At 54.8% G+C, this 15106-nt stretch overlaps 1 protein-coding gene across 30 annotated transcripts in view; it reads left to right on the top strand.

Moving 5' to 3' along the window:
* Nucleotides 1-15106, top strand: part of NCOR2 (nuclear receptor corepressor 2) — a 593256-nt gene that overhangs the window by 480599 nt on the left and 97551 nt on the right. For 27 of the 30 annotated variants that reach the window (XM_039505017.1, XM_039505016.1, XM_039505026.1 and 24 more), the window contains 2 exons: nt 11839-11963; nt 12871-13043. In XM_039505017.1, the coding sequence (XP_039360951.1) occupies nt 11839-11963; nt 12871-13043 (298 nt within the window). Of the gene's footprint in view, nt 1-3447; nt 3589-11838; nt 11964-12870; nt 13044-15106 lie in introns of those variants that run through there. The other 3 variants (XM_039505039.1, XM_039505041.1, XM_039505010.1) reach the window with 3 other exon arrangements.

Below are 15106 nucleotides of genomic sequence, written 5' to 3'. Positions count from 1 at the left end.
GGAGACGTCGTAGGGTGCTGGCAGTTTGCTAGTGGTTAGAAGAGGGGCCTGACAGAGGTTCTTGCATCTGCAGTGGTAGGTTCACCTTCTCCTCTCCATGCACACAAGTTACTCCTGCCCATGTTAACTGCAAGAGACAGTATGTGGTTGTCCCATTAAAGGTACAAGATGCACGTGCTGTTTGCCTGTGGAGCAGGCTGGGCCAAGCCACTGACTGGAGAGTGAACGATGCCTTGCCTGTGGCAGATCCAGGTGGGGACAGGAAGGAGGTGCACGGCTGAAGTAGCAGAGTTGGGAAGCACTGGAGCGAGCACAAGGAGCGACAGGACTTGCTGCACCATTTCGAAGGTGCAGCCAGGGCTCTCCTGGCAGCGCTCATGGGTGCAGGGGGAGAGGGCAGACACCATAACCATACAGTAACTCCTACAAGGCAGCACCAGCTGGCAGCTCCAGTGCCTTCAGCCATGTTCTGGGCCTGATCCTGCAGCGGGACCAGCCAGGGCAAAGCAGTCGTCTCGGGTTGGAGGCTATGGCTGCCTCCTGTGTGGGTGCCCTGGGGGGTTGGGATTCTCTGTACCCAAGCAGGGCCATACATAATGTGGCCCATAGAGTGGGTTCCTTAATAAGGCTGATGCTGTCCACCCCCACAGACACCTCAAGCTCATGTAGAAAAGACAACCACAGGCCTCCTGGTGCTTCCATGCCCAGGTCCCTTTAACCCTTTGCCTTAAGTTTGTCTCTGAACTCTCTTTAAATTTATGTCGCTCTGGTCACATGCGATGGCCCCAGAACAAGCCTGTTGGCCAACCAAATGCAAATGGGAAACAAAATCGGAGCCATTCTTCTGAAGTCACCCAAAGGAGAATCCAGTCTCCAGTGCTGTGGCGGGGAGAAAACACTCCCCAGACAGAGCTGTAAAACGCAGGGGAGACCAGTGCACTGGGTTGTCAGAGGGTTTGTCTGAGCTTTGGGATGCTTTTAGAAGTCGCTGTCAGAACAGAGTTGGTTGGAAGGTAATATTGTCTCCGGGAGGAAGGAGGTTTCACTAGTGTCCGAGCATCACCGTGGAGCGCACAGAACGTTTAACTCAAGGTGATGTTTGTAAAAGCCACGCTATTAATACTAGAAACATCTCCTAGAACTGTGCTGCCCGAGGTGTCGTGGGATGAGTCGGAGAGGTGATGAAATGAGCTCGCTTGGCTTACGGCTTCTCTTCGGGGTGAGAGCTGTTGTGGGGAGGTGCAATATCTCGTTCATTGCCAAATTAGAGAGGCGTGGGGGGTCGTGCCTGATCTCCCCAGGATGCATTCAAGCTCCAGGCCCTCAGATCCATTGAGTGTTATCTGGGACACAGAGAGGTGCAGGGGTTTAGCTTAATCGTGCTGTCTCATGCCCTGCAGGCTTGGTCTGTGCCACGGCGAGGTCAGGACAGCAACTGAGATGGGGTGGCAAGTCTTCCTTGGAGAACCACAGGAGAAGGAGAACGGGGACTGATCCGAGGAGCTGCTGGAGCTATGGGGGGGGATTAGAGCTGGGTGGTGCTGATGTGGGGGGGGGGGTGTTTTGAGGAATAAAAGAAGGAGAGAGTTTCTTACAGATATTTGTGAGTTCTCTTCCCCCACCGTGTTTTTCCAACCAGCTGTGCCCAGAACGGATGGAAGTGGGGGAGCTGGGTGTTCTGAGCAGTGCTGGGAGTCAGTGTAGTGATTCGTGTGCAACTCACTAGTACTGTATATTGAGAGTTAAGAGACGGTGGAAGTCGCACAGTGAAACTAAGGGGGAAGCATCCCTGAGGGTAAGCGCTTAGCCTGCTCGTGGCATTGGGGGGCACACGCGTGTGTGTGTGTGTGTGTGTGCGCGCGCACGTACATTCGCTTTGCCTCTCAACTGATCGTGAAACACCTTCCTCATTCCACACCCAAATGTACCTTTTATCCCTCGCTAACCTGCTGGGACCTCATGCTGCAAAGTCCTGTCCTCGGAAATGCTGACTTGTGCTGGCAGCTGGGTGTGGGTCAGCAAAGCGAACCCTGGCATCGGGGGTTCTTTGGGGCAGCCTTCTTCAGGGGGTCATATTGCAGCTCGTGCAAATGAATCCTCCTTTGCTTTTTGTGGGGAACGTCTCGCTTTAGGTCTGCCACAACCGCCTGGGAGCCCGAATAGCCTTGCGGTAGGTGCGTGGAGGGTCTTGCAGGATACCTGCAGCTCTGAAGCTGGGGTGCTGTGATGTACCAGCAGCGCTAGTGGCCATGTGAAAGGTTTCCTGGAGAAGGATTTGGCCTTCTGAGCAGATGAGTGAACCCTGCTGCAAGCCTCATCAGCAAAAATCAGTGGGGATTTAAAAAAACCCAACTCTGTGTGGCCCACTCCACAAGGGAGGCTATGTCGGGGGGGGGGGGGGTCTCAGAACAGTGAGGCCTCATAAATCGTCTTTAACTCACACCTGGGCCACCCTGCGATTGTATAACCACGATGGAGGGAAGGGACCAGAGGTTTCACCCTTTTCCCCCGAGTTCCACCGCTGTAGAGTGTGCAGCTTTAGGTACTCTGCAGCGTGACGTAGTAGTGGAGGGAGAGAGGTGTGCACTGGGGAGAGCAGCAGGGCTCGGGGTGGGAGCATTGGCGAGACGGTGAAACTTCCAGGGGCTGGCATGGTAGAGAAGGCTCTTGTGCTCCTGGAGAGGGGATCTCGAGGGGAAGGATAGGGGGGAGGCCCGTCCTAGGTAAACCAACAGAGGCACCGGGGAGAGCATTCCAGGCAGCGGGAGCTGCAGAGGAGAAGGCTCTCACCTGACAGAGCGTGACTGAAGGAACAGCCTCTCTGTGGCAGGGACCATCTTCTTGTTCTGTGTTTGTACAGCCCCTAGCACAGCTGGGGCCCTAGGTGCCTCGATAATTCAAACGATAAAGACTGAGTCAGTGGGCAGGGTCGGGAGCGGAGCCGTGCAGTGTTCTTTGCTGGGGGTTTTGATGACTCCATTGAGCGGGGTTAGGGGGCTGAGTGGGGTTGTTGGAGAACGAGTGTCTCCTGGATGCAAGGTGCAGGAGGCCACGCTTCCGGGGTTACGTACGCAATCCCCTCTAGCTTGTGAGGTTCCTGTCCGTGGCAGAGGAATTGTCTTGATCCTCTTGACACAGTGCCATGGCCTCGAGTATCTCGGCCCCGCCGGGCGGAGGGGAGGGAAGGGGAAGGCAGGAACAGGAACTCTCCGGAGGCTCGAAAGCATGGAAAATAAATAGCAACGGGCTGTAAGTTAACCCTGGCATCCCCCGAGATTAATCACGCTGGCTGCAGGCGGCCCTGAGCCCCGGTGACGAGCGCTGTGGTTTATAGATCATGATTCATCGGCCCGACTTAGCGCGACCACGTTATTCCAGCCGATTGCAAAATCGTAAGAGGAATGTTGTGGTTAGTTTACGGCTTAACTATGCAAATCGTCAGGAAGCCTCCCGAGCGAGCCGGAGAATGTAGACGCACCCCGCCCGGCTGGCAGGGCTGTGAGGGGGAGCGGGAAGCGCCGGGAGCTGGCCATGGAGCTGTACGGGAGCAGCAGCTCGCACGAGGCAGGGTCCGGGATGGAGCTGGAAGTAAGTGCTTCGGGGAGCCGGTGGGGAGAGGCTGCTGCCTGCGAGCGGGGCCTGGCTCCCGCGTAGTGCCTGTGAATCCGGCTGGAGCTTTCCGAGGGCGGGGAAACCTCCCTGACTGGACCGACCGAAAGGTCTTCGCTGAGGTGCCGAGCTCCCCGAGAGGGACGCTCGCCCCTTGGGGGGGCTGAGGCCCCTCCTTGTTCTCTGGGGCCAGGGTGGGGGGGAAAGCTGAACGCACAAAGCCTGCTCCCCACCCCTCCTCCTGCGGCCTCCCGCCAGATCCCAGCAGCTGCTGGCTCTGGGAGGAAGTAAACAGAGGAGTGGGAGGAGCTGCACCTTTCCCTCCCCACCGCCGGCTGGGAGCATGTATGGCAGGGAGGGGTGCAGCGAGGAGCCCCTCGCTGCTCAGGGAACGCGAGTGCTGCCTCGGTTCGAGAGGAGGGAAAGGGAGGAGCTGGCGAGCAGCGAAAGCTCCACAGGGGCCAGAGCTTCGCAGCCCACCAAATCCTCATGACATTAGAGCCCAAAGGAGTTGGCAGGGCCGATTCCCGCCGGGCTGCCTGGGGGTGGGGTGTGCTTTGGGTGTGTTTTATTGTAAAGATAAGAGAGCTGCTGGGGGGGCGCGGGGGAGCTTTGGCGGGCGATGCCAGTGGGTGGGTGCGAGCTGGCCCTGCCTGGAAGGCGAGTTAACCGGAGATGCACACGGCTTCTAGGAAAGGCTGCCAGCTCCAGGCTTGGCTAGAGCTAATCAGAGTCCTCTGGGAAATGAGGACAAAGGTGAGCAGCTGTTTATAGTTACAGTGCAGCCCAGGCGGCAGCGCAGGGCGGGAAGGGCTCCGGGGAATGTCAGCCTGCACCCCGGGGCTTGGAGAGCCGTGCTCCTCTCGCGTGCGAAGCTGATTTCAATAAACAGGAGGGATTGAAGGGAACGATAAGCGCCAGTGTCGATGCTAGAGAAGGATGGGTCCAGGGGCTAGAGGACTAGCCTAGGTCCCGAGAGACCTGCAAGTCCCTGCTCTGCCACAAGCTTCCTGTGGGACCTTGGGCAGGTCACGTAGCCTCCCTGTGCTTCATGGCCCATCCCTGTAATGGGACAAGAGCCCTGCTGCGCTGCTCGGGGGTGTTATGAAGATACCTATGTCACACTGGGAGGGGCTCAGATATACAGAAATGGGGGCTGATCTGTACCCTGGATAGATGGATGCTTGAGCTGCCAGGAGTTAATTTTGCTCCTGCCCCCCCTTGGAAACACTCTGTGCCCATCGGGATCGTCCACCCTACGATGAGAGAGGCCGCACGCTAACCCCCAGCACCACTTGCCGCTTCCCCTAGGAGGGCACTGGGATTAGATAAAGCAGATGGGCTGTGGGCTGGATATTGGGGAAACGTTTCCTGGCGAAGAGACTGTGGAACAGTGTCCCTGAAAACTGGATGTCACCCAGTGCTAGAAAATATACTTCTAGGGCTAGTCGTGCCTTGGGCGAGGAGCTGTGACTCGCTGACTCCAGGTGTCTTCCTGCTGAGAGCTCTTCGGCCCGTCCTTTCCTTTTGTAGTTTTGCCATGGAGAGCGCCGACAGCTCAGATCCCTTTATTTTCCCCTCCAAGTCTTTTGTTTGCTTTGCTTTTGTTTTACTTTGTGGTTTTCGATTTGGCTTCTGGATAAGGGTCTGTCTTTTCTGCATTTGTGCAGTGCCTAGAACCCTGGGGTCCGGGTCTGTGACCCGGGTTCCGCGGTGCTACTGGCAGGTGTCCACGTTCTTGGGGTGCTCCAAGTACTTGCTCTGGCACTTCCTGTTTGCATCTGCACTGTGCTGCAGGGCATGGGCTCAACCTCTCCGGGTTCCTCGGTGCTCTGTTCCCAGCCAGGGTTTGCTGGGTTTCAGCGTGATGCTCACTGCTTTGGTGGGAAACGTGGCATCCGTCAGTATGGCTGTACCCCAAGGTTCCTTCGCAGGCTGGTCGGTGGGTATCTCGCTGCACTCCGGGGCTCTGCTGATGGCTCCTGACATTCCTTTTGCTGCAGCGGATTCACAGCATGGGGAATAAATAGCTTCAATAAGGAATGCACGATTTTAAGAGACATTTAGCCAGGAGGCCTCCTGACTGGGGGAAGGATTACAAGCTGAATCAGTCGCATTTTTCCTCGGTGGCCTTATGCGAAAGATGTTGACGTTGATGTTGTTTCACAGTTGGGATGGGGCATTATCATAATAACCGCAGTAAGATGTATTGGTTCTCATGGTCATCTGTCCACCTATGCTGTTCCCATCCGTCTGAGGGCAATACTGCCATTTGGGTAGCCCAAACACTAGGGGGCGCCATTGGCTGTTTTATTTATGTTTTTCGTGGGGCGAAGCACACATTTTCCTGTGAGATGATGCTAGGTTAATGCTGTGGCTGACGTTGCATCAGACTTGCTTAAAAGTGTTTGGTGGGGCAAACTTTAAAAAAAGTGCCAGCTTTCATCAGGAGGGAAGGAGACCCGGACACAGCCGTTTTTCAGTGTACGTACCCCACAAACCCGCTGCCAGAGTGGAATTGTGTGTGCTTGTTTAAGCTCCAACAGGTTGGGTTTCTCTTTTCTGTTGAAGGATCAAATTACTCAGATGCACATCCTATTTCACAGCGATGCAAGGGACATGGACTCCCTTTGGGCTGCGTCCGCATGCGCATGCATTTCGGTGGGTGTGTTTCGTTGCCTTTTTGCTCCCGTCCCACCCTGTGGTTTTGCTCGTTGGCGCTCAGCGATCATATCATCTGCGCTATCCCAATCTGATACTATGCAGAAGAGCTGCAATTGCCGTACAGGATTACAGCACTCTGGTTTGAATAAGTGCAAACACAAGATAAGAGGATAACAAGCCTTCCCTCAGGAACACAGCTTTGTGATGCCGTGAACAGGAACTCCGTGTGTGGCTATTGTCAAGGCCGAAGGAGCTGATCTATCCAAGGTACCTCCATGGCCGCCGTCTCTGGGCACCTCACCACACCCCCTGTGATGCTGAGAAGTGCTATTATACCCATTTTTCTATAGGAAGAACTGAGGCCCAGAGCAGCTAAGTGAGTTGCCCAGGCTCTCACAGGAAGCCTGTAGCAATGCAGGGATTTGAACTCAGGTCTCTTAGGCTAGTGCTCTAGCCGCTGGACCATCCTTCCTGTCTGTTGTTCCCACCTAGTATGTGTCAGTTCAGAAGGGAAGGATGGTAATGTCACATCCATCTCGGCTCTGCCTGCTGGCTCCCTTCTTGTGAGCAGGCCAGGGGATGGAGTTGGCTTGTAAATTTCATCCCACTTTGCTTGCATGCTGCAAGGGATGTCTACACTACAGCGGCTACTGCGATACAGTTGTGGGTCTGCAGCTGTGCCGCTGTCGCGTTGGTGCTTCCTACATCGACAAAGGGGTTCAGCTCAGTTGGGTAATTGACCTCTCGGAGAGGCGCTCGCCGGGGCGAGGAATGAATGTTTTTGTCGGCCTAGCTGCCTCTGCGGTGGGAGTTAGGGCAACCTACCTGCGTCGCTCTGGCTGCGAAATCTCTCACAGCCCCGTCCTGTGTAGCTAGGTCAGCCTAAGTTCTAGGTGTAGACCAGGCCTGAGCAGAGGGGAACCAGTGATGGGGTTGGGGAGGCTGCAGCAGGCATGGACACTGTAGCTCGCCGCACACTGGCTGGCGGGGTTATCAGTGAAGCCTTGAGCTGAGAAGCTGGCGTCTTTGCAGGAACAGGAGCTGATTTGCTGCTGTTGTGGTCACAGACGTGTTTAGGGCATGAACCCATCTGGCAGGGAGGGGCTGTTAGCCTGCGCGGTGACCCGTCTCCTGGATCACTCATTAATCGTTGACCTCAGTGTGGGAAGATGGGCACTTGGATGTAGTGGCAGCTAGTGCGCCTTCTGCTCTGCATCCTGAATTCCAGCTGCTGCACAGAGGCCTGTTTCCCAACGCCCCCAAACACCGGAAGGAATCCATTGGTCTGGAGATTAATTAGGGTTGTGTGACCAGGGCAGAGCAGGCCTTCTCCTGGCTCTGTGAGGGAATTCCTGCCTGCGCCATCCCAGGCAGTGAGGAGTGTCCATGGGCCTTCTGGAGCGAGAGGTGGGCAGGTGACTCCTCAGTGCATGGGGCTGTGGGCTGCCAAAAGCTGCTGTGACTCTGGGGGGAGAGTGGAGCACTGCTGGGTAGCCCTACAGGGAAGCCCCTTCGTGTATCATCAGGGCAGGGGAAGGAAGCTGGTGAGCTGATGCTGGGGCAGCCAGAGCCGGCTGGCAGTGCGGATCTGTTACTGACCCAGCTCCGGGAGCACGCCTAGCTGTGGCTGGCTGGCGTTAAAAACACAAGGCTCCTCTTTTCATTGGCCTTCCCACAATAGCTCCCCAAACAAGCACACCCTGCCCCCTCGCCTGGCGGCCGAGCAGCAAAGGGGGAGCACACGGCCTCGTCTAGTTCCCCGCATGCTCCCAGGGTCCTGGCAGCACTCGGACACCATGGCACGGATTCGGTGGGATAGCGCGGAGGCAGGCCCTCCGGGGGAGCGCTGGGAAGTCATGGCAGGGGGGTAAAATCGGTGGCTGCTTGAACCCTTTCCACCCCAAGTGGGTGTGACGCTGCGAGGGGCGCCCCGCCCCGGCCTTTTACACACTTGCTGGCACATTGGCATCTGCACTTCCTGGGCTGTCGTCACGTGTAATTCAGCCCGTTGCGAGGGAGAGGGAGGCAGGTCTGCGCCCCATTTGCTGGACGTCAGGTAAGTGCAGTAAAAAGGGTTGAAAAAAGCCTAAGATCTTTTTCCTAAAACCCGTTGTGCCTCGTTGCTGAAATGGTTAATTGGAAGGGAGTGTCCCGGTTCTGACCACATGAGAAGCCCTAGCCCACCCCCCCCAGACGCCTCTCCTCCAGAGACCATCAGGCCCTTTGAAGCTCAGGGAGTCTTGCTAATCTTGTGGCTCTTTGTCCGAGCCGAACCCAAGCTCCAGAGTTCACTGGCGAACCGTGTCAGTGACTCAGAAAGGGTCACGGAGTTCAGGGCAGCATTAGTGCAACCCAGGGATGTTGTTGTGTTGTGCGCTGCTTCCCTGTCCGCCTGTCTTTGCCATGTGCTGTGTTCAGGATGATCCTCGTGCAGCTCTGCTCCCCTCCTTAACCACCTGCCTCTGCCGCAGTGCCAGGAGAGGGGCTGGGCATGTGTAATATTTGACACTGGAGGGGGTGGGACCAGGGCAGTGAGGGAGGAGGAGCTGAATTAGAGGGAGGGTTGCAGTCTGAGCCGAGCCTTCTGGTGGGTGTAAATCAGACCCATCACATTCTGGAGACGTGCGTCCGTGGAGGTCGGGAGATTCCTTTTAGCCATGAGAACGCTTCCTGCAAACCCAAGAGGCCATCAAAGGAGCAGGAGGAAGAACAGTAGCTGCTGTGTTTGCATTTCAGTTTTAGTTCAGGATTTGTGTTTAAACCAAGCGCTTTTGAAAAGCAGGGCTGCCCGGGGGGGCAAGTGGGGCAATTTGCCCCGGACCCCGCAGGGGCCCCCACGAGAGTTTTTCGGGGCCCCTGGAGCGGGGGTCCTTCACTTCCTCCGGGAGCCCCGGAAAACTTTCGTGGGGCCCGGGCCCCCGGAGCATCTTCCTTCCGCCCTGGTGTGGACCCCCTGCCGCCGAATTACCGCCGAAGCGGGACCTGCCACTGAAGTGCTGGGTCTTCGGCAGTAATTCGGCGGCCGGGGGTCCCCGCTGAGGGTCTTCGGGGCACTTCGGCCGCGGGTCCCGGAGCGGAAGGACCCCCCACTGCCGAAGCGGGGGCCCCTCGCCGCCAAAGACCCCAGGTCCCCTGAATCCTCCGGGTGGCCCTGTTGAAAAGCCAAATAAAGTGGTGCAGTTACCACCTCCCGAGAGGTCCTCTGTGCGTTCAGATGCGTTGCCTCCATAGCCCCAAGTGGGGCTCTCACAGACGCATGTGGCTACCCAGTAGCAGTTACTCAGCAAGTAGCTGGTGCCTCTTGGTGTTCTTGAGGACAGCAAACAGAGAGTGTTTTGCACTCGTGAGCATCGGGTTCCACTTCTGCAGCAGCCTCCTTGAAATGAATGCAACAGATTATTAGCAGTAGTTGTTATTAATGAATGGCACTAAGTTTAAACCCGTACAGGCTGCTCTCGCTAACCCGCAATGAGGTCTGAAAAATCCCGCCCCCGATTTCCTGCCATCTAACGCCCTCCACTGCTGCTTCCTGTCCATGCAGATGCATTGGCAGCAGTTCCTCTAGTGTGATCTTTTGGATGAATGAGTACGTGCATTGGGGATTTAGCTAGACAAGGGCATTTTTCTGGCTTTACCCTGCAGGCATGGAAGCACTTGCTTGTAGAGCCTCGTTATTTACGCTTGCATTGATGTCCGAGTCTAAATCTCCTGTATTGATTTGATGGTGTGGCATTTAAATACCCGAACTGCTTCTTTGAATTTGCCTGATTCATCTAGCAGCTGTGTGAATTGGGTCAAGAGAACATCTCTTGCCTTTCAGGGGGCTCCCTCGCCCCGGAGGGAGGAGCACCATTTCCAACCCCAGATCTTGATATAAACCCTTTAGATCCTGCCCCTCTGCAGTGAGTACCACATAATATATGGAGATATACCTATCTCCTAGAACCAGAAGGGACCTCGAAAGGTCATCGAGTCCATGCAGAATTCATTGCAAGTTCAGAAGCGGTTGATACTTAGAGACATTTTATTTTGCCAGTCCTGAGAACCCATGCTTCCCGCTAATCTGGGTTTACCAGCCCCAGAAATCTCCTGAGACAGCATGTTGGAGGCCCTGTTGCAGACTACAGAGCTTCTGGCGGATCAGAGGAAGGTGTGAAAAGCAATTGGGTATTCTCTGAACTGCGGTTCCAACCCTTTCGAAGTTCTCTCGTCACTATGTCCGGTTCTTCGCTGCTTCACGCCTCGTGTCGTCGTTTTCACTAGTGCCCCGCGGGCGTGACAGGCTGCCGTTCTGATCTGGCTGGGCTTCACGCTCCTGTTGTGCAAGCGCGGATGCCAGCGTAGGGCGGCAGGCAGTGGAGAGAATCAGGCTCACTCTTTACGATTGCCGTGTGGTTTGTGCCATTTGAACCCACACAAATGGAAAGAGAGGCACTGAAGTTGTGAGCGCATCCTTAAAGTGAAGCATGTGCCTCCAATACTTTGCCGAATCAAGGCCTGAAAGAACACGATGCTTTCCTCTCGCTTGTAGCCCATTTCGATAGCTCTGCATGGCTCCGTTAGCACCAACCCTTTGGGGCCCAAGAGTTCGCTTGGTGCGGAACGCTGGTGCACGGGAGATCTGTGTTCAAATCGCACACCTCTGCCATAAAGCTCCTTCCTAGCAGCTGCAAGCAGGCCGCACAGATCATCGGGGATCAGCCCTTCAGTTTGAGAGTTCTTCCTTTCAGCCTGTGGAATCCGTTCCCCAGGGAAGCTGCTCTGGCCAAGCCCCGGGGGATTTACTATAGGAAACAGTCCTCTGTTAGCTGGGGAGCTGCATGGCTTAATAAATCACTTCCGTCTCTCATTTCTACGTCTCTGTGGAATTCCTTTCATTTGATGCTAGCCAGAAGGAGGTCTGAGGAATCAGGCCTCCCCTTGGTGTCTTCCTGCAGCTGCAAAATGGAATCCAGCATCATTATTATCATTTTAGAAAAGCTCCCGTTTGGTAACATGAAATGCCTGGGAGGGGGAGTGGTGCCGATAGTTTTGATGGGCACCTGCACAAACCCTCTTAAAGGAGGGTAAAGACAGGTGGGTGCCTCACACTTAGCAGTGTTTGGGGCAGATGGGAGTAACGGCTCCTAAATGAAGTGTCTGTCCAGCTGTGCTGATTCTCCTTCAGGTGATGTGGGGTCAGGTTCACGTCTCCTGCGCAGCATTCATTGCGTCACTTGCCCTGAAACGGGTTGCGCAGTTCGTAGCCTCTGCAGCCTCGTTGCTTTTGTAGCCAGTGGGAGCCTTTCCCTTCACCTGAATGGGTGTTGGCTCAGATCCCCAAGCACAGACCCGAAACGGGCTCTGATCTCTGCATTACGCTTTCTGAGCCGCTGGCCTGCAGTAGCCCTGCCTGCCCCCTGACTGCAGGGTCCACCCCGTAGCTCAGGCACTGTTCTGTTGTTTGTTTCCCCTCTCGGTCAGCCCCTTCAGCATGGTTTAAATGCGCTTGTTTGCTTTAGTCCAGGTGCTAAGATTTATCCGCCTCAGCCGTTTTTTTTTATTTTATTGTCCCTTGTTTTGCAGCAGCAGCAGCAGATGCCCCGTAGCAGCCAAGAGGAGAAGGATGAAAAAGAGAAAGAAAAGGAGAAGGAGGCAGAGAAGGAGGAAGACAAACAGGAAGCAGAAAACGACAAAGAAGAACTGCCAAAGTAAGCAAGTTTCCTCCTTTCTCTCCGCTCCTCGCCCCTAGGGATCCTCGTGTGCACTGGGCTGGGAATTCATCATCTCAGTGCTCCCTCCTTCAGGAGAACCGCACTGGGCGGAGTCTGGGCGCGGGGAGGGGGTGGGGGTGGTCAGTGATTTGAAGTGCAGCCAGCAGAATCTGGGCTCTGATCCCAGCATTGGGTGATCCTTTTGCAGGTTACCTGGGATGCGCTGCATGTACCCCCCTCTCTTCTCCTAGCACAGAGCAGGCTAAACCTGCTGCTAGCAAAGGAGCGAGTCTATTCGTTTATAGATTTCGAGCCTAGAAGAAATCACTGACTTGCTTTATAAAGCCCATCAGTCCATGAAGCAGCTTTGATACCAAGGTTTGTTTTATTGTTGCGAGATATTGCTGAGCCTCCTAGAGTCAAAGCAGAGCTCAGGATGCAGCGGAGCATAGGGCTTCACCTTTAGCGGTGTTGATGTCGATGTGAGATCTTCCAGCTCAAGGGATTCGACCAGTTTTATAACCGTGCCTGTCTTAGTGCCTGGCACAGCATGGCTTAGCAGGGAACGCTGGATTTGTTGCTGGGAAAGGTTGGCAGGCAGACTGCTAGCTATCTGTAATGGGCTTAATACTTGGCTTAGGAGAACATCTGGCTTCATTGTATCCAGGCTGCCTAAACATTTACCAGCAGGTCCCTTTCAGGAAGATAAATGAGGAGGAGGCGATGATAAATTCGAATGGCCCAGCATTAAACCTGTCTCTGTCAGGTCTCTGCACGCTCTTGGGACTGCAACCATCTGCAGGAAAAAAAAAACAACCCAACCCACCCAAAGTCAGGCAAAGTGCCCTCGTTGCAAACTCCCAAAATATATCCCATCCCCCCAGTGATTTCCCCGCTCTTGCAGGGAGAAGAATGACGACACGTCCGGGGAGGATAACGACGAGAAAGAAGCCGTCGCTTCCAAAGGGCGTAAAACCGCCAACAGTCAGGGCCGGCGCAAAGGCCGCATCACCCGTTCCATGGCTAACGAGGCCAACCACGAGGAGGCAGCCGCTCCGCAGCAGAACACAGAGCTGGGTACGTACCTGCTGGGCACAAAGCCTCTGTAACCAAGGTGGGGAGGAGGGGTTTGTATCCGTCCAGCCAGCTGGGTGGAGGGAAGACCCTGGGAACAAAGGCTGCTGGGTTTCGCCTCTGTTTTGTCACTGATTCACTAGGCAGCCTGGAACAAGTCACCGTGCCTCGATTTCTCTAGCTGGACATGCAGGATGATAAGCCTGTCCTACAGCCCTGGCTCTTTAAAATTCCTCCTGTCCTGAGGAGTGGGAGTGATGTTGCTCCAGTACCTCAGGATTACCCAGTGGAATTCATCCAGCTGGACAGGAGGCATCTCAGAGGGCCAGGCCTGTGTCTCACCAGGTGAGGTTTGCGTCACGTGGAACCTCAGCTGGAAAGCCCTGAAGGAAGGCAAAGGGAATTGTGCTATTTTCAGCAAAGACGTACAGATCTTCATGCAGGCCTCTCTCTGCTGCCGGTGGCTATTGAGTGCGAGGCCATCCTGGCGGAGCGTTTTACCATGTGCCCCGAGGCGGGCTCAGACTGTCCTTGGGAGCTCCACAGCCAGCAGATTCACAGTGCGCTGCACCTGCCCGGGGGCCTCGCTTGGAGTCACTCGATCATTTTCCCTCCCTGCCCTGGCCCCCGGTCCCTCCAGTTTGTGGCGCGCCTGGTCTCGGAAGCAGTAGGGCTGAGCGATGGCTCTGATGCAGCTTGTTGCAGTGATCGTGGAGGTGGAAAGCCAGGCTTTCCCTTCCTTGCCTTCGTGGGCACCACAGATGATGGCTCGGTGAGGGGAAGACTGGGACAACTCTCTACCTATAGCCTGTGAGTCCATATTTCTTCCAGAGTAGGAGATCCTCAGCACGTCGCTTACTCCTAATACTTTCTGTCCCACGCCGTCTGCGCTTGGGACTTTACTAGCCTGTTCGATGCAGCTCTGATTCCCTGCCCCATTTCAGCCAACCTCCCCGCCGGGCAAACACGTGTGCAGTGATTTCAAAGGAGAGGACCCAATACAACAACCCCGGAACATCCTCAAAGTGCCATTATGTTTCCTGAGACTTTAGGGCATCTCAGGCTGGCAGGGCGGTGCCCGTGGTGTCATCAGAAATGAGAGAGAGAAGTCAAACCGATCTCACCCTAAAACACCTGGGCAGATGGCTAGTGTAGCCCTTAGTTTGGAATGACAGGAGACAAGGATCCTGCATGCAGCTGAGACCCATACAAAGGTGATAGCTTCCACTGCCAGCCACATGGGGGCTTGTAAGTGTTGAAAAGTGCCATATCCAGGCGATGGTAGATGGTGTCTGTCTTTCCCTCCCTTCTATGGCTGACAGAAAGACGGTGGCTGCCCTTGGGAACTATCCATGGCTGTCTTCGATAAGCTGACTGCAGTATTTGCCTCATACCCTATAGCAAATACCAAAGAAACATGGATCCATGCCTGTTTGTTGGAGAATTTCCTTACTGAAAGCAGTGTCTTTATTAGTATAAATTAGGTCTGTAAATGCGGCTGAGTCTTGTCTAAACCCTGGACTGTGAGCTCTCCAGGGCAGTGACTGTCTGTGTGTGTATAGTTCTAGCACGGTGCGGCCCTGGGCCCTGTTTGGGGTGCTTAGGCATTGTGCCGATAGCGGTAGGGAATAATCCCAGTCATTTAGGACATGGTTCCTCCAGAGGTCTCCGGTGGAATCACAGGCGGGGAGAAAAGACAGCTGACAATAGTAAAGTGACCAAAGGAAATGGGCTGATGTCACTGGCGTGCCGAAGCAATCAGTTACATTTTCTGTCTCCCCAGTAGTGATTTAATGTAGGCTGGCGAAGACAGTTACTGCATATTAAAGTCCCATTGAACATTAAAAAACAAACCCCCCCATCCTGTGGTTTAGCTGCAGCTCCCAGCAGACATCTGTTATGTAACTGCTCAACCTCAATAAATACCATTAATCAAACCCAAAAGGCCATTTATCTGACATTTTTTTAACATACACTAACAGTCTTATTAAAACTCAATTAAATGCCTAGTCAAGTGTGTTTGGGATACTTAAAGCAAATAAATCTTGAAGCCCTGAATTTGCCGA

The sequence above is a fragment of the Mauremys reevesii genome, linkage group 18, assembly GCF_016161935.1.
Source record: "Mauremys reevesii isolate NIE-2019 linkage group 18, ASM1616193v1, whole genome shotgun sequence".
Lineage (NCBI taxonomy): Eukaryota > Metazoa > Chordata > Testudines > Geoemydidae > Mauremys > Mauremys reevesii.
This window is presented reverse-complemented; position numbering and strand designations above follow the sequence as displayed.